General features: G+C 36.2%; 2 protein-coding genes across 7 annotated transcripts in view; one reads left to right on the plus strand and one right to left on the minus strand.

The window, feature by feature from the left end:
- The window catches only part of LOC136416403 (heterogeneous nuclear ribonucleoprotein C), a 138,109-nt gene that overhangs the window by 18,396 nt on the left and 94,014 nt on the right, over positions 1-25,699 (minus strand). For all 6 annotated transcript variants that reach the window (XM_066401556.1, XM_066401554.1, XM_066401557.1 and 3 more), the window contains one exon: positions 18,016-18,033. In XM_066401556.1, the coding sequence (XP_066257653.1) occupies positions 18,016-18,033 (18 nt within the window). The remainder of the gene's footprint in view (positions 1-18,015; positions 18,034-25,699) is intronic.
- UK114 lies at positions 2,182-4,049 on the plus strand. The gene is made up of 3 exons (XM_066401562.1): positions 2,182-2,367; positions 2,419-2,648; positions 3,085-4,049. The coding sequence occupies exons 1-3, from the start codon at positions 2,222-2,224 to the stop codon at positions 3,207-3,209; spliced, it is 501 nt and encodes a 166-aa protein (XP_066257659.1). The 5' UTR covers positions 2,182-2,221; the 3' UTR covers positions 3,210-4,049.

Raw genomic sequence — 25,699 nt, forward strand, 5'->3', positions numbered from 1 at the left:
TTGCTTACAGCTTAAAATTTATGCAGGAATTCGGCCAGAGATTAAATGAAAATTTCATTAACCTCTAGACTGCAGCTCAAATCTACAAAACAAACAGAGAGTGGTAAAAACTCCGGGTAATTCATGCTTTAAAAAAGTTCTAGGCTTTTAGGTTAAATAAAAAATTGCACATTTCAAGTGTAGAAAAGGTCAAATTAGCCTGAAATAGCAGGAATTAGGTTAGTTCAGGTTGTGCTGGGGGTCAAAGACCTATCCTCACCTCCACGCGGTGAACCCTGGATGAACCCTCCTCCGAGTCCGGGTAATCAACCCCGAAGGAGGGCGAGGGTGGTAACGTGCGTCGAAGGCAGAAGGATGGATTGTCAATGGGTGAAACTGGGGAGTACCTGCACGCGGGCCTGACGATGAAACGATCTATTGCACCATCAGAAACCAGCCCTTGGGGCAAACACGACAGGGCAGGCCATAGGAAGTCAAGACAAGATGATGAAGGCGTCGAACCCCCAAGGACGGCTACATTAGTATGGATGCCACGACGCGAAGAGGAGTATTTCAGGAGAAATTGCGAACGTGCAGGAACAATATCTATTGCCGAAGAAAGAAGCAAAAAGTTCTGTCGAATGTATACACCAGGATTGGACGGATGGAACCGCAAGAACATACAAAAAGTTATTGGAAGGAGGAAGAGTGGCGTTGCCTCGCAAATTGAAAGAATCCAAATCGATCATGTGGAGATAAGAAGAAGTCACGAAGTCTTCTCGAGTACACGAAAAAAAGTACTACAGGACCCAAATGACCCAAAGGGAGGGTAGATGTTCTAAAAATATCACAGATGAGGAGAGTTCGAACTCAACTAGCAGAAGACTAGTGGAGTAGATAGAAGCTACTCGCAATCCTCTTCGACCCTGACGATATATCCTTCAGAGACAGGTCCGGAGTCGGAGAGGGTTCTTTAATCGCGAGGATATGCCCTTCGGAGAATTTCACACTGTTCGGCCGTCAGAACATTAGGCCGGGTGTCTTTGGAAGATTTTCCTCGTGACGAGAAAAAGTTTTTGCGGAGATGGCTTGGCTCACTGTATGAGTGGGCTTTAAATTCGGGATTCTGAGAAATCCTTATTTGAGGGAGTAGAGATAATGCAAACAACACATTCTTCGAGTGCAAGAGATGGACCATTAATTGACAAATGACAAAAAAGAGAGCCACAAAACTCGTAGCTGCAACGATAAGAGACGAAAAGGGACCAATAAAAAAATATAGAAACCGTTCACTAAACATGGATGCAGTATTGAGAAAAAGAGCAAAGTCCACCCCCTCCTCGAAGCAATGCTGCTCGGCGGTCCCCGAGGGACGCCAGGATGAGTCCAGGAAGGGTAGTTTAGTGGATAAAACCAGGACGTTTCCATCTTATAGCCACTTCAGTTCTTTCAATTTGGATCCATTCCAGACTCAGGTATTCGAACAGCCAGACTCAGGTATTCGTAAATTCTTCAGCAATCTAATTTCTAGAAATCCGCTGGAATTGCTTTTCCTTGAAATACGAATGCCATTTCCAGGCGGTTTCTAGATTTTAATATCATGAAAAACAAATATCTGCGTGCCATTTCGGTCTTTCAGGAATATCTTGGGATTCATTCCAGAAAGAATTATGGTTGGATAGTTTAGTATATGTGAGGATCCAGTAACTACAAATTCTTAAGCGGTGAAGCCTTGCTGTTTGAACTGTAGATCCGCTTCCAGATAGGTTCAGGATTTTTACTTAAAAATACACCTGAATACTGAAAATCAAGATGCGTCTTTGAGTTGCTCATAATTATGATTTTGTGACTCATTGGGATAAACTGTTCTAGAACTGAAGCGATATGAGTCGCAGTAAACCATTTTTTTACTATGCGATTTCATGCGCTGTGTTCAATAGCCGAATGAACAGGCCTAGAAGGGGCTCCCAAGGTGCTTTTACTTTTCGTTGAAATTCAAGGAGTTTTAGCAATATTGTCAGTTGGTTACACATAAAACACTGGTTGTTTTCAAATTATCCACTCGGCTGATACTGAGTAATACATTACGAGCCAAAGGTCAGCAACGCGTTCAATTAAAGCAATCTTTGTTGTCTGGGTCTGTGTAGTAATATTCATAGAAATTATTCTTTATAATGAAGAAATAGTTCTTATCAACAAACTCGGTTTAAGTCTGCATGACAGTCTATAAAAGACCTGATTAATGTTAGGAAGGCGATTCCAGAGAAAAATCTGGCAAAAAGCTTATTATTTTAGATTTCACAGCTTTGCCTCAACCCCTAGGAAAATGATTTCGACCAGGAAAATTGTTAATAATAACAACGCCCCCCGGCCCATAGCTCCTTATAAGTAAGTCTATGTAATTTCTTCAGTCCAAAAATTTCTAGTCAAAATTTCTAGTCAAGCTGTAATACTGGATTCCACCGTATATGTCTCAGGCTGCTTAGGGCTGGATAAGGACACAATGAAGCTGGTAAGTGGGGATGTATGTGCAGAAACAAGACAAGCTCTTAGGAACTTAGGGCAGATTCTCCAAGCCGCAGAATCCTCTTTTGATAGAGTGATTAAGAGCACGATTTTCATGAGGGATATCAACGATTTTGTAGCTATCAACGAGGTTTACAAGGAATGTGAGTACGTTTTAATTTGTTGAGTAGTTAAGCTTTCTTGCGACCTTTCAAAGTGCTGGGGTGGAATGCTCGTAATTCACCGGGAGAGGCAGTAAAATTTTAATTTAATAATAAAAATGAGGCTTCAAGTTCAATTTAGGAGGGCGTTGAGAATAGGTTTAGCACTCGTCCTGGCTCTCGTAAAAATTTTTTGCTTTATAATTATCTGTTTTAGTATTTATCAAAGATTTCCCTGCCAGATCTGCGGTGCAAGTGGGCAAACTGCCTCTGAACGCGAAAGTTGAGATAGAAGTTATCGCAGCTGTGGGAACCGTTAAAACAATATGCTGTAAACATTAATTATACCTGCACTTTCTGCTGCTAATATTTATAAGTCCAATGCTAATGATCATATATGTTTCCTATGATTCGCCATAATTATTATAAAAAATTTCAGTTTTCCGTAATGCGTACCCAGCGAGGAGTGCGATCCAAGTGGCGAAGCTGCCCATGGACGCCAGGGTAGAAATTGAGGTTGTGGCTGCCGTGGGGGAGGTTAAGACCGTTGAGGCGAAGTTGTAGTAATGAGGGATGATGGATATTGTGCCAGTTTTGTTGTGTGATTGAATGAAGAGTCGTAGTTATAAGTTTCTTATGTATTTTCTTATCTGTCCTCTTGCCGAACTGATCTTTGCGACTGTTGGTAGGTTCATAATATTCAGTAACACACTGGAAGCTCCAATGGAAAGAATGTAGTTTGCTGAATTTTAAAAAATCGCGTCAAAAACTCAATTTCATTTAAAAAACATTGACGAAAACCGATGAAGGTAGTGATAGAAAAAATGGACTTTTCCAGATTTGAAGAGAATAATTTCAAAAATCTCCTAAAAAGGCATTAAGGACGTGCTTTTGTCAATCTTAATATTACTCGAAAACTAAGACGGATAGCTATAGGAATTTTATTGCGTAAATTAATCTCAATGAGTAGGAAATTCCAGATATTGGATAATATACGGGGTGATCTATAGGAAAAAGTAGAACTTTAGTGTTCCAAACAAACAAAAATGGTTTTTCCACATTTGGTATTAGGAAAACTTAAGTTTCTTGATAACTCATAAAGTTAGCTATAGGAATGTGTATTAAGAAATATTTATTTGAGACTGATTCGTCTATGATATTCAATAATATACACAGTGGTTTTAAGAAAATATCGAGTTTATAATGCTTTAAGATGGTCGTGCACTAAAAACTGCCGTTAAAAATAATTGAAAATGTGCTTTTTTTAATTCTGATAATATTATACTAAAACTAAAAACGATCAGTATAGGAATTTTTATAGGTAAATTTTCGAATAATTGTTAAAATTAATGCCTTTTTTTGAGAAATTGTGAAATGCACTTCAAAACATACTAACAGAATAAAGTTATTTTGGTTGAGAGATTTTAATAAATTTTGCAAATTTTTGATAATATAGTATTGGGCAAGCATATAATGAACGTTATCATCTACAATGTAGAAGATGTGGCAAGCGCGAAGCGAGTGAGGTAATTGCCATGAGAGGACAATGTGTATTATATGACAGCATAATGCTGGCATATAATGCTCTATCCACAGAGTCCTAAGCTAAATATCAGTATTTTCCGCAAATTTGCTAAAAACCTTATTACATAATTTCGTTATAAGAGGCTACTGTTACTAAGTTTTTAATGCTAAGTATTTTCCTAGAGCTTTGTTGTTTCCTAGTTTACCTCTAGGCCTTGACAGGGTTTGGCATTACTCAATTTGAAGAGAATTTCTAATATTTTTGATATGGAGTTTGTTATAACAGAGTTTATTGCTAATGGAGTTAATTCTCAGAAACCAATCATTTGGAGCGTGAATGATGGATTCATTATTCGCGCTCGACAACATTTATTGCACTCTAGGGGTTAATAGACCTTATGATATGTTCACAAACACATTTAAAATTACTACACATACAGAGTGTCCATTTCTGGTCAGTTATGAGGATCTCAGCAATCATAAAAGATACGAAGTTGGTTAAATTGCTAAAACATGTCTATGATATTCAATAATGTACACCAGTGCCTTTGAAAAAAAAGGGTTTGCAAGGTTTAAAGATGATCGCGCCAAAAACTTCTGTTAAAAATCGTTTGAAAACGTGCTTTTATTGACTCTAATGTTATACGTAAACTAAAAACGATCAGTATAGAAATTTCTATAAGCAAATTGACGTTAGTGAGCAGCAAATAGAAAAAAGTGCTTAATAAACGAGGTGTTCTATATGAAAAGGGTAGTTAAAAAGTATAGTTTTAAGGTCTCAAACATAGTGAAAGTTATTGTCCAAAATTCGGAAAATGTGTGTCTATGAAAGCTAAAACGACTCAGGGTGTACTACAGGGTGTACCATGAAAAATATCTAGCTATCACGACTCTCTGAAAAATTTGAAAATTCTTTGAAAAAGCATTAAAAATGGGTCAAACACTTGCCCATGATGAAACTTGACTTTAAGACAAGTCAAAGAGGGAAAGAGCTACCTACAGCATCTCCACCTACATCCATCCAGCCAACTTTCCTATTTCCCCCAAACCTTCAACCACAATTTAAAGCAAATTTGACAGTAAGTTTAATTGACGAAAAAGCATTTTCCGGTCCTGCTTACTTTGAAAACAAAGCCTTTAATGATGGCTTTCATCAAAGCCAAAGGAATGTTAATAGTGCCATTTAAACCATGTTTTGAGGCATTGAAAAAACTGTCTCCCAGGCTTAAGGTTGTAAAAATACATAAATAATTGACTTAATGGGTTTTGTAATTAAAAACAAATACCGATTCCGTCATTGTTTCGAGGAATGAGGTTTTTCACTTAACTTTAAAAACTGAGGGAAGACAAAGTGGTTCAACACGTGAATAATCCGGTTAAATTTCTCCGTTTTATTGAATATTCGCAGCCAGATAAAAGCAACAAAGCAGAGGGAAGCTATAAAGCTATTGAATCCGATACTGTTAAATTATTTAGAGCCGAATAATCGATCACCGTTTTAAAGTTTGTTTGCATTGCATCTACGTGGCATCATAAATCCACCCCAAAAAGCCAATTTACCGAGCTCGTCAGCATCTTCTTGTGTAATAAAACAGAGCGAAACAAACACTAAAATTAATAAGATCTAATCGGACATGCAAATAAAGGTGAACTTAATTACGAAGTAAAAGTAGAGTAAATATCGTTTTATCGTCCCAGCAGCAGGGCCCTGCTTGTCCGACAGATAACCGCGATGAATATGGAACAGGCCCTGCAGGAAACGCTTAGACCGTTCCAGGAAACAGGGACGTACTTGTAGCCATATATTTTCTGGATGGGGCGAATGTGTCCGGGGCAGATGTTTCTTATCGTTATCGTTGGAGTGAGAATTGCTTGTGCAATTTTCTGGAATTGTGCAACAGATTATTGAGAAAGATGCATGTTAAAACGAGGTTTACAGCAGCTTAAAGTCACCGTTTTCCATGAGAATGTCCCGGCATTATTACACGATATGAAATTCCAGAGACCTAAAGGCAAGGGCGGACTATGCACTGGACAGCAAATAAGACTTAAAAAAAACATTTTTTCTTTCGGCGTTTGCTGGTAAAAGCGTTTTATGAATCACACTGTATGTGGGAAGTTCGGCTCGATGTCTTATCCCCAGATTCGTCATTGGCCGCTAGATAGTGGGTAATTTGAAACACATGGCTTTGAAGCCAGTAAAGACAGGGCAGTACATATCACCATTTTCTTTAAGTAAGAATTAGTCCACGAACCAAATGGAAGAGAAAAAATTGTAAAATTACCGGGTTGTAATCGGCTGTGATACGACAATGATTTTTAAAATATGCTTGCTGAGTGATGTATAAATGATGCAAATATTCATTTAAATGCAGTAAAAAACAGAAATGTGCCGGACGTGTTTTGAAGTCAAGGACAGAAAAAATAGAAAATAAGGGAAAATTGTATGGTCAAACTACGAAATTTTTTGCTGCATACGTGCGGTAAAGCGCCATTTCCAGCTCGCAAATTCGGGCAGTAAAGCTGCTTTAGCGCGGGCTTGAAGGAGAACATTGTTACGCAAGCCGACATTTAACTGAGCTTATAGAAGACAAGAAATAAAAATTCGGTTGCTGATCGAATTTGGCTTCGTGTCTTTGATATATTGGTATCCAGAAGGGAATACAAGTTAATAAAATTACCTAAGGTTTATGATATTAAATTTGGAAAATTTGTGAAAATTCTGAGAAATCGAGTATACGCCACTGGTGTCGATCACTGAGGTCATCAAGGATGTATCGACACGGAAACCAGGAGGAAAATAATGATAACAGGAATTTTCGAAAATTGTTGGGTTTTAAAACATTGTGATAAACCAATCAGGCGCTGTATATCGAATACTGCAAACATGGACCTGTTTACTCAATCACCTCAATCTTGATCATTCAGGCCTATTTGACCCCAGTTTGACCACTGCCTTAGGGGCCAATAAATCAAATTGAAGAGATTTCTCTGCTAAAGCCTTATGTTGAAAGGTGTCATCTTAAGGTAACAGCTAAAAATAAAAATTCTTGCAGCGATCAAAAATGTAGTGCGATCTGGATTATCCAAGATTCGTCCAAAATTGAGGACCATATGGGATCAAAATTTGGGTTCGGCTGGAAGGCGATGCATATGAAATTCCATCGATAATTTATCATCACCTAAGAGAGCCATCGGGCCTTAGAAAGCGCATGTAAAAGCTCAGACTTGGTTTCACCTTTCGAAATTTCGAGATGAAAGGTAGTGTGTAATAACAGGGGGCCGAATGTGAAGTTTCCAGGATGTAGTCGATCCAAATGCAGCGTAAATGGGCTTCAGAGCCGAATGCCAAACTAAACGTTTCAATGTAAATATATACAACTCATCATTTTAACAGTTCGCAGTAGGAACTAGGGAAAACTTCCTAAAAGCGCGTTTCCTGTTTTCAATTTATGTCTACGACTCCGAAGGTAGATATTCGAATTTCAATGCAGCGAATATGAAATTTTGTGGATGAATATTTTTATCGCATGTTAATAGATTTCCTCACTGCCGAATTTAAAAGTCGATAATGATTCTCGGGGCTCTTAGAATTGTGGCAGCTATCCACATTAAGGCCCCAATCAAAATTTGCGTAATTTTCCCGGACGAAAAGCGGACGGAGATTAGAAAATAAACGGGCAACCAAATTCGAAACTTTGTAATGGATTCCGGTGCCCTTTCGCCTGTCATCATCAAAGTGAGAAAACTCGGTCCCATTTAATCTGCATAAAAATGTGTAGGTAATCTGTTGCGAAAAGTCGACTTAATTTTATGACGTAAAGTAACGGGCTCGACCGCAAAAGATTAAACAACAAACAAAACAGGTTGAAACTTTGATCCTTTCGTCCGGGAGCAAGGCAGGAAACGGCCGCGCGACCCGGAATAATCCAGAGGACTTAACGACTAGAAAAGGATGTTTTGGCGGCCGTTATTTGCAACCTGAAAAGAGACACTTGAGGAATTCGGAACAGGGCTTGATTAAGGGCCGTTATAGCAATTAATCACCTCATACAGCACACACCATCACCACGTGCGTACCTTCAAAACAGGAAGCACTTTTCTCTCATTCAGATGTCTCGAGCGATTCGCATCCAGCCCACCATTGCCTCACTCTAAACTAAATCAAAATTTTTCAAAATATCGAGGACTTTTACTGTACAGGCGGATTAGAGTTTTTTAAGATGTAGCAAGTTTGCCGATTCATATTTTGTGTATTCTATTTAAACGTTTGTCGTTGCTTGATCTATCTTGAAACTGTGCTCAGTACGCCCCTGTTTTTGCAGGCTTTAAATCCATGGTTTTTCAAACTGCAGAGGACCCTTACAGGGCTTAACATGCAATTTAGAATTTTCATCGATATCACTAAAATAAACCCATAACAATCAGTGGTGTGTACCATCTTCTTGATATTTTGTATGAATTTTGGCTGGTAAAGGACAACTTTTTTTCTTGGTGTCTTTACCCTTTAACCCCTTTTGGTACTAAGCCGATTTTTTTTTGTAAAACATTAATAATTGAGAACTTTCAATGTTCATGAAGGTCCAAGGCATACTTCGCTTCTCAGAGCCTTCATGACTTTTATGCTTCCAAGTGTAAAGCAACAACTCTTTCCTTGACGACTTGACTTTTACCATTCTTTGCGGTACGACTCTGGCTTTTCTTGTGGTTGATTCTTACTTGAAAATTATGTTCTGCACGCCCAGGTTTTTATTGGCTTCAAAACTACGTTTTCCAAAATACAAAGAACCCTTATAGCATTCAATAATGTATACAATAAGTCATTAGCGCATCGTATTGTTGCGAGACCCAGCAATTTTGTAAAATTATTTCTTTACAGCCTAAGGGAAGAGGGTTTTATATAGAGAATTATAGAATATTATGGTGAAAGCAATTTAGGTTAGTTTAGGTTCCTTGCAGTTACGAAAATAATTAATGTAATGTTTCTTGGAACAGTTGTGAAAATAATTCAATTCAGATAATTTGAAAATAAGAATTACTAGATTACTAAAACGATTATCTCTAGTTTTGAAGTAAATGAGGTCAGGCCACTGCACATTACCTGGAGGTTTGAAAATAATTCATGCCAGGGTATTTAGAGTTACAAAAATAAACCAACACTGGTAGTGTTCTATGAAAAACAAAATTTAAAATATACAGTGTGTCAATTTGAAAAGGAATCCATCATCGATATTTCGGTGATTATAGAAAATATGTAAATATGCAAAAACACGTCGATTTTATTTTCAAGCGGGATATTCTTTAAGTCGGGTTTCTATTAAATTGCATGTACCCTTTAGCGGGGGTAGAAACAACCAATAAAATCTTAAATGGAGAGAGGGGTGGAGTTATACTTCATTTGAAAGGTCTTTCGATTACCATCTTAAATATATATATTTTTTTCATTGAGAGGTTTTCGAAAAATCACGTCTAAACCTTAGCTTCAGGATCAATTGTATTATAAACAAATTGTTTGCTAATATTTTAAGCCTTCAAAATGCTGTCTATTATTTTCTAAACAGTAATAAAGTCTGTTTTCAAACTCCACTTAGACACTTAGAACACTTAGAAAAACTTCTACTTGAATTTTCCTACCTGCAATTGTAATTCTTCTCTTCAATTCTTCCAAATCTTGAGGCTAGGTTTCATAAACAATAGATTTAAGATGTTTCCAGAGAAATAATCCAGAGGGGTTATATCGGGCGATTCCGGTGGTTAGTCAATTGATCCTCTTCCACCAATCCATTTGCCAGGAAACCTATTGCGTAACCACTGCCTAACAGGAACAAAATGGTGTGATGGAGCTCCATCTTGTTGAAAATAAAGCAGATTTTTTTGTAAAATACCATTTGCAGCCGCGTCACCTTGATTTTCTAAATTCGTTGTTATTAATTGATCTATTGCCTTTTTTAGCGGATTTAAGTAGAGCTTACCAGTTAGGTTTTCTTCTATGAATAAAGGATCAATAACGGTATTCCCAAGAATATGAGCCCAAAAATTTACTTTTTGTGGATACTGTGTACTATTTTTTCTAAATAGTCGGGGATTTTCATCACTCCAGTATCGACAATTCTATTGGTTAACGTATCCATTAAGGGAAAATGTACACTCAACACTAAAACAAATGTTTTGTAAGATATTTCGGTTGTTATTTACAAAATCGATCACGGTTTCACAAAATTGAACCCTCCTGTCAAAATCGTCGTCAAAAAGTTGTTGAAGGATTTGCATTTTATGTGGGTAGAATTCATTTAACTTTAGCGCTTTTCTTATTGTTTCGTGAGACATTCCTACTTTATGTGCCATTGTACGAAGGGAGCTGGCTGGTTCGACAACGAAATAGTCTAAAACTTCAATTTGAGCGGCTTCATTCAAAACACGCATATTAACTCTATTTTTTTTGTTAACAACGGAACCAGTTTCAGTAAATTTAGCAACTAATTCCAACATGTATTTATGTTTCAAATTAGTATTAGAATTCCTCTCATTAAAAATTCTTGCTGTTCTTCATGCGCATATTCCACATTTTCCATAGATGAAAACAATCTTGGTTCTTTGTTGAAGCGCGCAAATTCTTTTTGTAAAAAAACCTTATAAATACACAATCGTTAACTCGCCAAATCAAATTTACAAAAATAAAAATCTAGTAATTTAAGAAAAAAGTCAAGAATTCCATCGTTCTTTTTAATCGAACAGTCTTATTCTTCTGCTTTTTCTACAAGTAGAATATCTAAATAAATGAATTTATAAATGCAAATAAACAAATAAAAACCAAAATAATCATCTGTTGTTTATAAAACCCAGTTCCAAGCTTTGGAAGAATTAAAGAGAAGAATTACAGCTGCGTGCAGGGAAATTCAAGTAGAAGTTTTTGTGAGTGTTAGAGTGAAGTTTGAAAAAGAGACTTTATTACTGTTTAGAAAATAGTGGACAGCATTTTGAAGGCTTAAAATATTAACAAACAGTTTGTTGATAATACAATTGATACTGAAGCTGGTTTAAGACTTAGACGTGATTTTTCGAAAACCTCACAATAAAAAAAAGGTTTATTTTAGGAGGTGATTGAAAAACCTTTTAAATGAGGTATAACTCCTCCTCCCTCCCCATTTATGATTTTAGTGGTCGTTTCCGCCCCGGCTAAAGGGTGCATGCAATTTAATAGAAAATCGACTTAAAGAATGTTCCGCTTGAAAATAAAATCGACGTATTTTTGCATATTTACACATTTTCTATAATCACCAGAAGATCGAGGAGGATTCGTTTTCAAATTGACACACTGTATTACTCACTTACCTTAATTTAATTTCTATTCAACGTCTCGAGGCAGTCGATGCAGTAACCTGATGACCCACTTCACTCAGCAGAATTTAGGTCCTAAACCTATTATTGTTGATAAGTCGCGAAACGGGAAGTAGGTTTGCTCAAATGCACTATTGCAGGTCTGCACATGCCAGCGAGGGCTTCAGTGATTTTAGTATGAAAACAATTCCATTATAACCAGTCATTAGTATCGTTATTAAAACTCAACGTTGCGCTCAGTCTAAAATTGGACAGTGGAGAGCCTCACTCTATATATAGCCTGTGTCATAAGGCACCCATTAGAACTATACTCGGCTCAGTCCCTTGAGCCGCACAACTGCCCAACATTTGAGTGTTTATTGCATTTAACATTAGTTAGGGTTATTTTCCCAGGCGAGGTTTTGAAAAATAGCGAAAATAATTTGGGTTAGTTCAGGTTATTTACTCCACTTCTTTTAGATGTAGTTCATTCAGCCTGACTCATTTATATTTCAGAAGGGTCGTTTGGGTTTCACAAACCGTCGGTGCGTTTCACAATTGTCGCAGGTATTTCAGAATAGAAAAGTTGGATTTCAGAAGCCCTCATTTGAATTTCAGAATGTTAATTATCGACGTACGCCTTGGATAGGAATTTTCCTCCAGAGCCTCAACTACGATGTGATCTGAATGCTAAACGCCGTGTTGGAAACATGCTAATTTCTCAAATGCTTATTGATATACAGGGTATACCAATTATGTACCAAGTACCAAAAATGTTATAATTTATCTCAATAACGCTGAAAATATTGCTTTTTACACTACATTATTATGTTATCTCGTTAAAGTCGGTGCAAAAAAGTGCTCCGAAGACGTTTTAATTGAAAATGACAATGTTGCGAAATTTACAGTGTCTTTTTACACATATTTACAAATGAAGAACAAATGCACGTTTTCGAAAAATATCCTGCAGTTCTAAACAGCAATCCACCTCCAGGTGGCAAGTATGACGATTAAATCGCTTAATAAATATGAATAAAGGTGTTTCTGAACTACAAGTCATTTATTCCTGACTTAAAACGATTATTATGGACAAACGAAAATGTGTTACAAATTTAGTTCAGTTCAGTTCAGAATGTGTTGCAAATCTAGTTCAGTTCAGTTTATAATGTATTACAAATTCAGTTTAGTTCAGTTCAGTTTAAAATGTGTTACAAATTCAGTTCAGTTCAGACTGTGCTACAAATTTAGTTCAGTTCAGTTCAATTCAGAATGTGTTATAAATAATAAATTGTGGAGTTCAAATGATTACTTTCAAATTCAATTGACCATTATACAAGTAACACATCTGAAATATAACTGAAAATATCAGAGTTATAAAAACGATTCATGTAAGTCTTTCTGGAGTGATGAGAATAATTCATAATTAATCGATTCAGATTGTCTGAAGGAAGCCTAAAATCTTACAAGTTCAAAGGCGTAATTACGAACGTTTTTCCGTTATTTAACTTGTTACATTCCCGGATCAAACAACAATCTCTATTAATGACTTCATGACTGTTTGCACACATCCATTAGCAAACTTGCCTCATGGAGGTCCATATTCGCTTAACTGTATTTCCAGGCAAAAGTAAGTGATTCCTGGCTTTCCAAACACTTTCTTCTCGCGGTCATTTCCAAGTCAATTCAATTCTGGAAGCAAAGCGACGGAAATTCAATTAAGTTTAATGTTTGATCCGGAGCCGCGGTGTAAAAAAAGGGGGGCCCCGACAGTCTTGAATAATATCGCCCCTTAATGGATTTCGAATTAAGTGATGCGTCTCGTAGGACCGATTCCTTGCGTTTTATTTGCATTTTTATGGGCGGCAGAGCGGGCAAATAGACGAAAATATGCTCCAATTTGGCTTCGAGGTGCCAGGGAGAAGGCGTAATAAGGTTATATTTGCGAAACTGGCAAAATGAAAAAATTACTTAAAAATAACCTCCGAATAGAAAAAAAACGGAAACTGAAGATAGCAAGCTATAGGAAGTAATTGTCTAGTCACCCTCAAAATTTAACCCGCACTAGCAACGTTGTGTCCAAATATTTCAACTCAACAAGCATAGGAATCCAGAATGGTCGGGATAATGGGGATATGTGTTCCAGAGCGGGGGTTTCAACCGGGACCGCAGAAAACGTGTTTTAGTTCCTGACCTTATATTCGCATCCAAATTCGCAGAATAATTCGAAGCTGCAAATGGAATTGTTTGCCGCACAGCTTCGCTGGCAGTGTCAAAACCTACCACTTCTCAAGGAGGAAAAGTCCCAACCAAATGAGAATTTCCATTCTCAGTTTGAGGGCATATGAAACGCATCTATCAATGTTGCCTTTGCGTCCAAAGCAGATTTGTAATTTCCTCTTTTCAATGGGATTGCGTGGACAACGCGGCATTACTGGCCGGGATTTACAAAAGTTGATAAAAAGTGCATTTCTGTTGGAGTGTTTTTCTGTTTTTGAAAAAATTGCGATAAAGATTTATGGCAGCATTGACAATCCACCTGTTGCCAGTGATGGGCATCCTTCTGTAATCTGATTCTCCGGCCAGTTTACGCTTCTTTGTCAAGTTTGCCCCTGTTTTTGCCTCGATTTATATTTCTTCGATGACTTGGAAAAAGGCGAATCCAAAGCAAGAAAAAGCGCTTTTATGATCCTTTTGTTTGAGAGAAATATATCAAAGAAAGGCATAGTTTATGAGTCCATTAACTATGATAATGACGCGCCATTAGAAACCGGAACAGAAATATGGCTTTTTTTTTGTCTGTCTGAAACCCTAATATCCAGTTTCTTCTCCGCGGCCACGCAAGATTCAATTTAAAATTCACGACAAAAGACCAGATTCAGATAAAAATATCCCCACATGATGTAGAATTTTCCGCTTTATCCCTATCGTGAAATTTTCGAATAATACCGGCATAGGAAACACGAGCAACTCATTTCGTTCAAATTTCCCTAACAAGCTCGGATACAAAAATGGCATGTTTTATAGAATTAGTGGAATTCCTGCAGACACTGTCGCGTAACTGACGCTTTATTACAAGATATTTTGCTTACAAACGAAACTTATCGGATATGACATGATGTTCCCTTTAGCGATAAAACCATGTCAAGTCGGATTTTTTTCCGGACACACTAACACATTTATATGTGGGAATTTGGGGAAGCCGAACTATGCATGGAGGCTAAAACATATCCAGGGGTTTAGGAATGCCCGACAAGGAAATGGGATTACATACATTACGACCTCGTTTCCAAATTGAGATTTATGCCATTTTTTTGCTTATTTATAGCGGCACTCTATGTATATTTTAATAAAGATAAATCCTTATTTTTGTGGCGGTTTAGAACATGTCTTGTTCTCTTGGAAAAAGGACACTTATGGCAATGAATCTTTTCTGCAAATTCGGGAGTTTTCTGAATCCGCGGAAGAATTATTTTTAACAACTGCCAAAAGCTCTAAAGCTGCACACACCGAGCTCTAGTGCGAAATATCTCCGAATTGCATTGGAGTTTTTTCTCTCGACTTTTTGCAACGAATCCTTGCATACAAATTTGCACGTCGGACAACGATCCTGGATGCGAATGTATCCAGGTCACGTTCTGAAGTATACACACAGATTTTTGCGCGAAATTTGTTATGTATTGCCGAACTGGAGAGGGTGTATCGGACTTCATTGTTTATTCAAAGCTTTCCGTTTGATGTATTGAAAATTAAGTTGGTCGCGAAAAGGGGCTCGTTCGTTGTTTTATCGCGGGATTTGATTACGACAGACACCTAATTTCGATCCTAAAAAATAGCCCAAGAGAGACTGCAAGGGAGAGCTTTACAAAGAGGAAATAAATCAGAAACGAGAAGGGGTCAATGAGAAGACGCAATGGACAGCAAACCTCTTTTTCTTACAATATTCTGATTTTGAGAAATATACGAATTGAAGAGGTCTATACTCATATCTAATACAAGGCGTCTTTAGCTGGGGGCCCATTAGAAGAATTTAGAGAACCGCGAAGGCTAGAAAATCACAATTTGCTTTGCAGTCATTTGAGTCCAAGATCTACTGATAGAAAATATTCTTAAAATGGCGGCACTTCTGGAAGTATCGAAAATTGACAACAACATTGTTATTTTAAATGGATTGACTATATTTTTTATTTTTTCTATAAATTCATATTAAATTTTAGGTCAACTTTACCTAACATACTGCTAACCTAAAGTGTCAATTTTCGAAGATAAAAATTGTTTTATGCTGAAACTGGAAAAAATCTTATGTTATAAAAGTTTGTTACAGTGGAACTAACAAAGGCAGAACAGTAAAATCCTGCCAGTAAAAAGTCAAAACACTTCATTTTTTTCAATTTAAATTTTAATGATTGTCTACAGGGCGGTCTGCAAAATAAATTGAGTTAGGCTGATACAAAAATGCCGAAAAATCCATTTTCTTCAAATGGGACACTCCATATTTTATTACATTAGTGAAAAGGCCATTTCATTCCGCATTCAATCATGTAACATTTTCCTATTCTTATGTAAGCATTTTTTTGAATTATTTGAGTTTTGACCAGGTAAATTTGCGGACAGAAAAATGTTTAGAAACAAATGGTGGGCATTTTGAACAATTATTAAAATAGTTTGTTGACATATAGTTAAGGATATTACAGCACCAATCAATTGACTATTTTTTGAATATATTTTTAAACATTTTTAAACTCAAATAACTAAAAAAAAATCCTATGTAAAAATAGGAAAATGGTCCATGGCTGAATGCAGAATAAAATGGCCTTTTAACTTATGTAATAACACATGAGGTGTCCCATTTGAAGAAAACGATTTTTTGTCGTTGTTGTGTTGGCCTAGTCCAATTTACTTTGCAGTCACCCTTTAGATAATTATCAAAATTGAATCTTAGAAGAATGAAGTGCAGTGTTTTGACTTTTTACCGGCAAAATTTCATTGTTCTACCTTTGTTAGTTCTAATATAATTATTTTTTTTACACAGAAGTTTTTTGGCATAAAATTAATTTTATCTCCGATAGTTTACATTTTAGGTTAGCAGTATGTTACATATAGTTAACCTGAAATTCAACATGGAATCATAAAAAAAAATAAAAAATATAGTTATTCCATTTAACATATAGAAGTTGTGATCCGTTTCCGATATTTCCCAAAGTTCCGCCATTTTGAAAATATTTTTAATCAGTAGATCTTAGGCTCAAATGTCTGCATACTAAATTATTATGTTCTAGCTTTCGCGGCTCTCTAAATACTTCTAACAGGCACTCGTCTAAAGACACTTTGTATAACAACTTCCCTGAATATTATCGGCTAATTTTAGGGCAAAGGAGTGAAAAAAGCACGAGTGCAAGTAGTGCGGAAGTGTTGTACACTTGTATAATCGTCAGTTGAATTCGAAAATAGTCATTTGAACTTCACGATGTTTTATTTGTAGCATATTTTGAACTGAACTAGACTGAACCGAACAGTATTTGCAACACATTTTGAACTGAACTGAACTCAATTTGCAGCATATTCTGAATTGACCGGAATTTGTAACAAATCCTGAACTGAACTGAACTGAAATAAATTCGTGGGCAATTTAGGCAAAGAGGTGAAAAAAGCACGAGTGCATATAGTGTAGAATGTCTTCATCTAATCCATATTATACGAATTGGTGTGACATTATCTTGAGTTGTTAATTATATGGGTATCATGCACCAAATGTTGTTTTTTATTGTTTGAATGTTTATAATTTCGTTGCTATTAGGGTTATGAATTTCCATCGGGAATCATATTGCAGCTCTTTGACCTACAATTTCAAGAATCCTGCCAGAACCCGCCTTAAATTATCATCAAAATTACAAGTAGAGTATCAAAAGTAAGATTTTACTAATTATTTTCCATATCATTATTAATTGTTATTATTTTAATTATTACTAATTAAGTTGCTAACTGAAGTTATTAGCTAACTAAGTAAGCTAATAACTTTCGTAACTCCTAGTAATCTAAACTCATTTGTCCTGAAGCATTCTCATAGTTTCCAAGAAAACGCACCATTTCCGTAACACTAAGATTTAAACCTCACATGACTTAAACTATTATTTTTAAAACTACAATTAACTCATAGTCATTTGGCATAAATTATTATCAAGATTGCAAGTAATCTGAACTGACCTAATAATGAAAAACGCCTTAAAGGGCATGGCTTTCATTAATCAACTCTTATGTAATTCTAAGTAACCTCAACTGATGGAAATATTTCGAAAATTCTAAGTAACCTAACTGGTCGATTACTTCCAAGACGTTAAGTAATACGGCTGACCTGATCCGAATTATTTGCCGAGTCGAAGTAAACTGAACGGAATAGATTTAAATCAAAAAGTCCAAGTAATCTGATCTAACCCGATGTTTCCATAACTTAACCTAACCTGAATCAGTCGTCCAAAAGGGGCTACTTTGATACTTACAAAAACTGATGGGGAAAGTCCTGTTAGGATCTTACCTGTCGTAGTAATAATCCCTGAAACAAAATAAAAATTAACATTAAGTTTTCATGAAAGTGTGTAAGCGAATTATAAATATTTAACCTTACTACACTAGCTGGAAATAGATTTGACCCAATAGCCTAAGTAATTCCCCTTAGTTTATGGCAACGTTTCCCGCTTTTCCATTGCTTAACGCCAAAAAGAATTAAGTAAATTCCCCTGCCTTTAGTTTTTATCTCCTAAATCCGGAAAGGCACTTTCCGGAGTAGTGATTAAACTGGAAGGCGATCCAGTCTCTCAGAAACGTGACTTTTCCGGACGAGATTAAAGAACGAGCCACAATTAGTGGAAGGCTTGTCGTTGTAATTGCACGGCACGGAAATCTATAATTTTATGCCTTATATTGAGGATAATTGAAACGAGAAACCCCATACAAATACATGCAAATTCATTAATATTCGCTGTCCTCAAAATAAAATCCTCAAATCGCCTTAAATTGGGAAAGATTATCATAAAAAATAGCTCTATTTGACTGGCTATTCATCCACTGTCCTCCATTCCGCAATGCCCATACGATAAGAGGGCATGAAGGGCGTTGAAAACATATGACATGATGTCTAGGTGGGATTTGCTTTGCTTTCAACGTTCCCACGTTATAAATCGCCTTTCTGATAAAGTCTGGAACGGTCAGGAAAATTGTGAGAATTAGGTCGGAAGCTATACAAGAGGTTCTGCATATCGAAAGCAGCGGCATTACAATTAAATCCAGGCTTAGGGTGTAATTTGGCTTAAAGTATTTGTTGTACCTTAAGGCCATAAATCCTGGTATGAAAGAGGAGGTCTTTTGACCCATAAGAGGAATAAATTATAGTTGGGTCCGCGTTATTGCAATTTATGTTTTAAAGTTTAAAACAAAAAGAGATGGTCACCTACTCGTCGATTAAACTCAACTGTTTAATAATAAATCGGTTGAACAAAACCCTTTTTTTTAGAAGAAAAGTCGGTTGGTAGAGATTGATACTTGTGGTGATCAATTAGATTTATAAGGTTGTCGGTTGGATACGGTCATTTTATGTTCTGGTCGGTTGAAGGCAATTGTATTAACAAAAAAAGTCGGACAACAGTTTTTTAACAGTTAGTGAAGTCGGGACCTTCATATGTCTATAGAATTATGCACGATTTTTTGCTAGAGAAGTGTATTTAACCGACCAGAATGTAGTCTTTACTGCATGCAATTGATAAGTATAGTCAATATAGTAGATACAAAATTTAAATTTCTTCTAGTTAGCCTGCACTTCGTAAGGTACTTACGTAGATCTAAGGTCTAATTATTTATGCACAAATATTGTTTGTTTAGATGTTAGTTTTCATGGCAGAAACCATTAGTTTAAGACCAGTGAGCGCCGGTTTATTTTCACGTTATGGCCCGTCGCTTTTGGCAACGGCCCATAAAGTAAAAATAAGGCTTGTTAATTTTTTCCCCAGATTTAATTAAATAACCAGGAATAAAATTATCCTACATGCATGTAGAAGATTAAAAAAATATTATTTATGCAGAAAACGTTATACATACTACAGGCAGAAATAATATACGTATCATTATTATCCTCTCATTCAGTTGTTTAGAAGAAAAGGTGAGAAAATATAGTTTATACCACATCCAATAATGGTATCTTTTAAAGCTGGCCGTACAAAACTAAAATTCTTAGCACGAAGCTTAAAAATGCACTTTAAGAAATGCTATTTAGTAGAACATTTACTTTCAAGTAACATGCAGTGAGGAAATATGAAGAATAAATAATATAATTTTATTACAAAACTCGCGCCCTTCATCGCGTTGCGTAATATATAGTGTTTTAAAATTTTTCTGAATATAAAGAGTTAAGTTTTAAGTATACAGTTTTAAGTTTCATTGCTCTTAAATTTTGATTTCTCGTAAACACGCCCAAGAAGTCCCAGGTGTATTCTACTTTCCATTCTTTTCGAGTTTTAGCCATATTAACCCAAAATCTTCAACTTCAGTGATTGAACTTTGCGAAGTAGTTTTTGAATTAGTTTTCGCTTACATTTGCCTCGAATTCCGCGTGATATTTTCCGAGTTAATTTCAAAACTATTTATTTCAGCTTTGAATTTCACCAAATATTGTACAATAATTAAAAATTACTCTTCTAAGCTTAGACCTCATTTGAATTCAGCGCAGAAATACATAAGGTCTTAGATATTCGAAATAAAGCCATCCCCGGCATTTCCAATTGGAAATCAAATATTCCATTTAGGTCCCAATTCAAGGGCATTTCTGCAGAATCCGAATGGGAGTCAAGAGGGATTTCAAGGGTCTGTAATTTCGACACCCTCAATTATAATTGTGGGTAAAAGTGCTAATTGGTGAAAATATTCCATTAGACTCAGATTAATAATGAAACAATCAAATTCAGGTGAACAAATAAATAATGTTTTCTCCTCTACATATGTGTGATAAATGAATTGTGCCCTTAAAAGCACAACATGCGGGCAGAATGGAATAAATGAAAAGCCATCATCAATTAACCAGTGCTGCTATTGTATATGGACTACCAAATTAACCTTCTCTGCATTAAAACATAAATAAATAAGGTTTTGATGTTGTATTGGTTGCTCGATAACGTAATTTGGAGGGTTGATTAATTAATTCCGGTTCTCTCTAATTATTCAGGTATCTGCAGTCTTGTTGATAAAAAAGGAAGATAAAAAGGAAATCGATAAATAGACATTTGGAAATTATGTGCTCTTGTCGGGTCACGAAAAATAAAATATGTGTTCAATTTATGACCCATAAAAGCACCTTCTGTCCCTCAAGAGGTTGATATTATGGTTCCATATAAAAAAGTAATATTTTCGTATACAGGGTATTTCCCAGATATAGGGAAATTTAAGGGGATACCTTTCAAGTCAAAATAAAAAAACAATTCCCATAAATATGTATCCAGGATCGCCTTATTTTCGAAATAGACTGTTAAAAAGTTCAACTCTAATGTTTTCGAAAGGATTCGACACTTATTTAGATCAAGATTGGATTGGGAACATCCCATTTGTATGGCAAGGTGAATAGACACACGCCGTTAAAGTAGGTGCCAATAAACAGAAAGGAATTAAAGCCAAATTAACAGTTTGCCGTCGAAAAATCGGAGAATCCACCAGTTACGAGTACTTCTGGCTATAGCTTAAAAGAGTTGCAACAGGGAGGGTAAAAATATTCAGAGAAGTCTTTGATAGCGTTCACGCTACATTCCTCCAGTTGAGTGAACAAAAGACCTCTCAAAGCACTCGTGGATCGTTTAAAATCTTTTCAATTGCAGTTTTGAGGCAAATAGTAATCTATTACTCCCGAAATGACGATCAAAATAGGAGCAAAACGACTAATTTGCATTTTCCCGCAGCGAAGGCGGTTAATTCAGGGAAATGTGTTAGCGGGAGAATTATGCAGATATAGTAAGTTTTATGGCCTGTAAATTGTCATAATCGATATTGTTCAACATCGCTTTTTAAGAGGCTTCGAGAAAGAATTAGTCGACGTCGAGAAGAGAATGCGGGTAATTTGTTGGTAGTTTAAAAGCCAAATAATATGCCCATCATCCAAATTGAATAATTCAGACAGATGCAAAAACTCGAGAGTAGAACTCGTTTGTGAAAAACTCAAACTTGCTAATTTCACCCCTTCATATTTCAGTAATATATAAACTGAAAACTCAACTACAAAAGATTTAATTCGAGAGCGAGCCCTTGGCACTTTTAGGGCCTTATAAGGGGCTCCTTGGGCCTTACACGTAGAAGATTAAAAAAATATCATTTATGCATAAAACGTTGTACGTACCACAGACCGAAAGAAGGATTACGCTTTTGACCGAATAAAGGCTTCCTGCTTCGCATCGGGCCTCAAACTTTAGTTGTTAGTTAGTTATTTACGTATGATGGAACTTTACGTGAAAAGTTATTTACGTATGGAGTTATTTACGTGTAACGGAACTTTACATGTGAAGATATGTACGTGTAGAGTTATTGACGTATATAGAGTTGAAGAAGAGGATTACGTGTGCGACTGAAGTTTGAGGTCGGATGCAAACCAGAGGGACTTTATTCGGTGAAAGGCGCAATTCTTCTGGTTGACTTATTTATGTGATCTTTTTATATTTCAGTTTTAATTTATGTGTAATTTAGATAGACATTTTTTAACACTACTTCATTAGATAAAGCGATGAGTGACGCGAGTATTCTAATAAAAAAACTTTGCTACCAGTTCTTCATTACGTAATATGTTGTCTGCGAAACTGAAATATTTATTTCTTGTGTAGCGGTATAGGTCTTTGAAGACCGCCACTACTAATAGAGACTGATGTGGAGTCGGCCTGTGGAGACCGATATAGTTTATCGTTACTTATTATATAAAATACTTCGTCGAAAATATAGATCAAAATCAATATGGCATTAAAAGGGATAAATAAGGATAAAATGTGATATGTTTAATCTTTTTCTCTTCTACGAGTGATGATGTCATTTTTGAAATGCGACGTTTCGATTTTTGGCAGCCATCAACAACTTTGTTTTTTCTTACGGGCGCCATCTTGGATTTTATACATTTATGAATTCAGCGACCTCGTCTACAAATCTTCATTAATGGGCTGCGAAGAAGAATCTTCACAACTTCAAAGACCAAACTCAAAAAAAGGGACGTTTTCCGACCAAGGTATAGAGCATAGAGCTACTTGTATGCTTGCAAGTGAAGGGTGAACCCTTCGAGCACTTCTTACAATTTTCTTTAGTTATTGGTTCTTTATTTCGTTAGATGCGGACCGCTTCGTGTCGTTCGGTCAACTGCAATCACGGTGCCGTAAAGTGTCACTTTCCACACTCTTTAGGTAAATAACTATGAAATACTACATAACTTTTGTTTTGGCATTTTCTTGTCGATGAAACTTCGCAATTTCGCCAGGTTTATTATCGCATTACGCGTTAGCTGTGTTCCGACGTACCCCTTTCATTCTATGCAGGCGGCATTGGACATAAAACAAGTACGAGAAGTTTCCGTTAATTCGTCTTTGAGCATATTTCATGTGTCTTAATGGAAATGCATAATATACCCGAATCTAGCATTCTGCTAAAGCAAGTCCGAAATCTCCTTACCAACGTAAATCTTCGTAACTTTTCAATTAACCTATTTTCCAAAATTAACAATTCGCTACCTGGGAATTGTAAATTTGTCTCGGCATTAAGAGAATTTCCATTTTCCCGGACCGCAAGAATCACCTAGTTTGGAATCGTCGCTCTAGTTCATGATTCGATACGAGCCCTGAGCACAAATTCCGATACAGTTCCCCCTTAAACCCGATGGTGTCCCAGCTGAACAACAAAAATTGTTTTAGACATACTTTATTTCCGGGAACGGCCATATATAACTCTTTCCCGTGCCTCGTGAGACAGAACGAATCCTTTCGAAATGAATCTGCAGCCAAATACATCGGAAAACGGATTAAATATTTAGCCTCTAAGTTATCCCTTTTTGAATCGATCCCTTTTCTAATTTAAGAAAGTGATTGTTTTATTGCTGATTAAAAGACACTACTGGAAATCAAAGTTATAACTCGGATCTGCCGACCCCCAACAACAAATTGAGGTTATTTTCGTCCTGAAATCCACGTTTTCCGGGCAGCATTTGGCTAAATTGCTTCGCATTTACTACAAATGGCAGTGTAACTTTTTTGACCGCACAACGGTCTGAAGGGTATCCCCGGGTTTAACCTTGTTACCTTAGAAAAATGGACTTTAACTGATAAGGCCCCTTCTTTATGAGCCAATATATTTGAAACCCAGTGCGTTTTAAACCTGGTTATTTTATCTTGAGCCCATTTAACAATAATTAGAGCAAACTAAACTCTCCCGGTTCAATGAGAGCGAGGACAAATATTGGCAAAGCGACTCGCAATAGCAGCAGATAGTCATGTTTAAGTTAAATATGGCTTCTAAATGGAAAATTGCTATTATGCTCATTATACGTAGTGCAATGAGAGCACGCAGGCGGTGGATATTACGAAAATTGCAACAAAAGTCTATTGAAATGTCTCCAAAAATTCCCTATTAACGCCCCTGGTAGCCCAAAAAATCGGATGATACACACCCCGTCTGGAACTTCCTTCCTTCATCTCTGTATGTGGTGCACTTTTAGGGGAAAAAATCTGAACCTGAATCAACATGCGGCACACGTTAGCAATCTGAATGGGGATTGAAACAGGAAGTGTCAATAGCCATTAACACCCTCTTTGTGTTTAAACAAGCCAATTCGGTTTATGTGATTAGGTAAGAGGAATTAGGGTAACTTCAGGCAACTTCCCAGAAGTGTGCTGGAAACCGGACGTGATCACTTAGCTGAAACAGTCGACAAGAAACCCGTTTGGGGGCTTTGGTTGGCCGAAATTATACTCTCAGGAGTAAATTGACCGAATATTAGCAGGAGCAGATTTGGCCGTATCAAGTGCAATTAATACTGAATCAGCGGCAGGAATGTCGAAGATAAAGCATATTTTCGATTATTTTTTCCGAACTAAAAAATGTTAATTTTCTCGATGCAGAACTTTTTTATAGTGATAGTTGCTGATTCGCTATTTAATTCAGAAACTTTCCTGGCCCTCGCAATATTATCGTATCGCCTGTTTACCCTAATTTGCCCGTATTCAGAAATCCACGTCGCAATCGTACAGACTTTGAGTCTAATCAATTGAAAAAGTTGCTCAAGGGTTTGACCCTCAGAGAGAACTTGCCGTTGTCGCTGAAAGCAAAAACTATCGCAAATCTATTTCCTGGTAAGTACATCAAGTCGAAAAATTCAAAACTTCGTTAGGGACAAATTATTCCACTGATTCTGACGTATTTCGAGGGTTTGAAGTTCGATTTAGAAGCACTAAAATGGTTCATTGTGTGTAAAATGACCACAGGAGTAGTAGGTATAGATCGATAAGAGTCACAACTATCTTGAATCACCATTTAGTGGCTTTTGTTAGCCACTAAATTTAGCTACGATACTGGTTCTTATACAAGGTGTCTCTGAACAGAGTGCCATAAATTCAATCACGTATTTTAGATCCTAAAATATGATAAAAACTTTATATAAACATATATTAGAAGTCACTTCGTTTTTGATATACATGATGTGAAAAATTGGTTCCTGAGGATGGTTTTTTATTATTATTTTCGAAACGTTTCTAGATAAATTAATGAAATTCTGTACTTTATTAAACTTTTTGTGCTCTTTCTTAATTCTTCTAAAGAAATTGCCATGTTTTTTCAAAGATGAGTAATACACTGGAGTAGTGCTTAAAAGGTACATAAACTGTTTTGAATTTTAACTTTCTTAACGATTTTTTACAGGAAAAATACCAAATTTGAAAATTTTTCTATAAAAAGGGACTTTTATTGAAAGTCGAAATCTTCAACAGATTTTAAGAAAATTGAGATTTAACAGATCGATGGATACATCAAATTTACAATAATTTTTTATTTGTTTTCTTTAACAATAATTGTAATTAATTACTATTCCAGTGATAATGAAAACCACCTTAATGCTGTCATGACGGAAATGTAAAAAATATTTTTTATTTCATTTCAAGGCTTAAATTTGATTTGTTAAATCTCAATTTTCTTGAAAATTCTTGGAAAATTCAATTTTCAATAAA

The sequence above is a fragment of the Euwallacea similis genome, chromosome 23 (genome assembly GCF_039881205.1).
Source record: "Euwallacea similis isolate ESF13 chromosome 23, ESF131.1, whole genome shotgun sequence".
NCBI lineage: Eukaryota > Metazoa > Arthropoda > Insecta > Coleoptera > Curculionidae > Euwallacea > Euwallacea similis.

Bases quoted from the DNA above. Each gene is read 5' to 3' on its own strand.
- UK114 (XM_066401562.1), top strand. From the start codon at position 2,222: ATGTTAGGAAGGCGATTCCAGAGAAAAATCTGGCAAAAAGCTTATTAT. The intron at 2,368-2,418 runs GTAAGTCTATGT...CAAAATTTCTAG, and splicing joins CGGCCCATAGCTCCTTATAA to TCAAGCTGTAATACTGGATT. The intron at 2,649-3,084 runs GTGAGTACGTTT...AAAAAATTTCAG, and splicing joins CAACGAGGTTTACAAGGAAT to TTTTCCGTAATGCGTACCCA.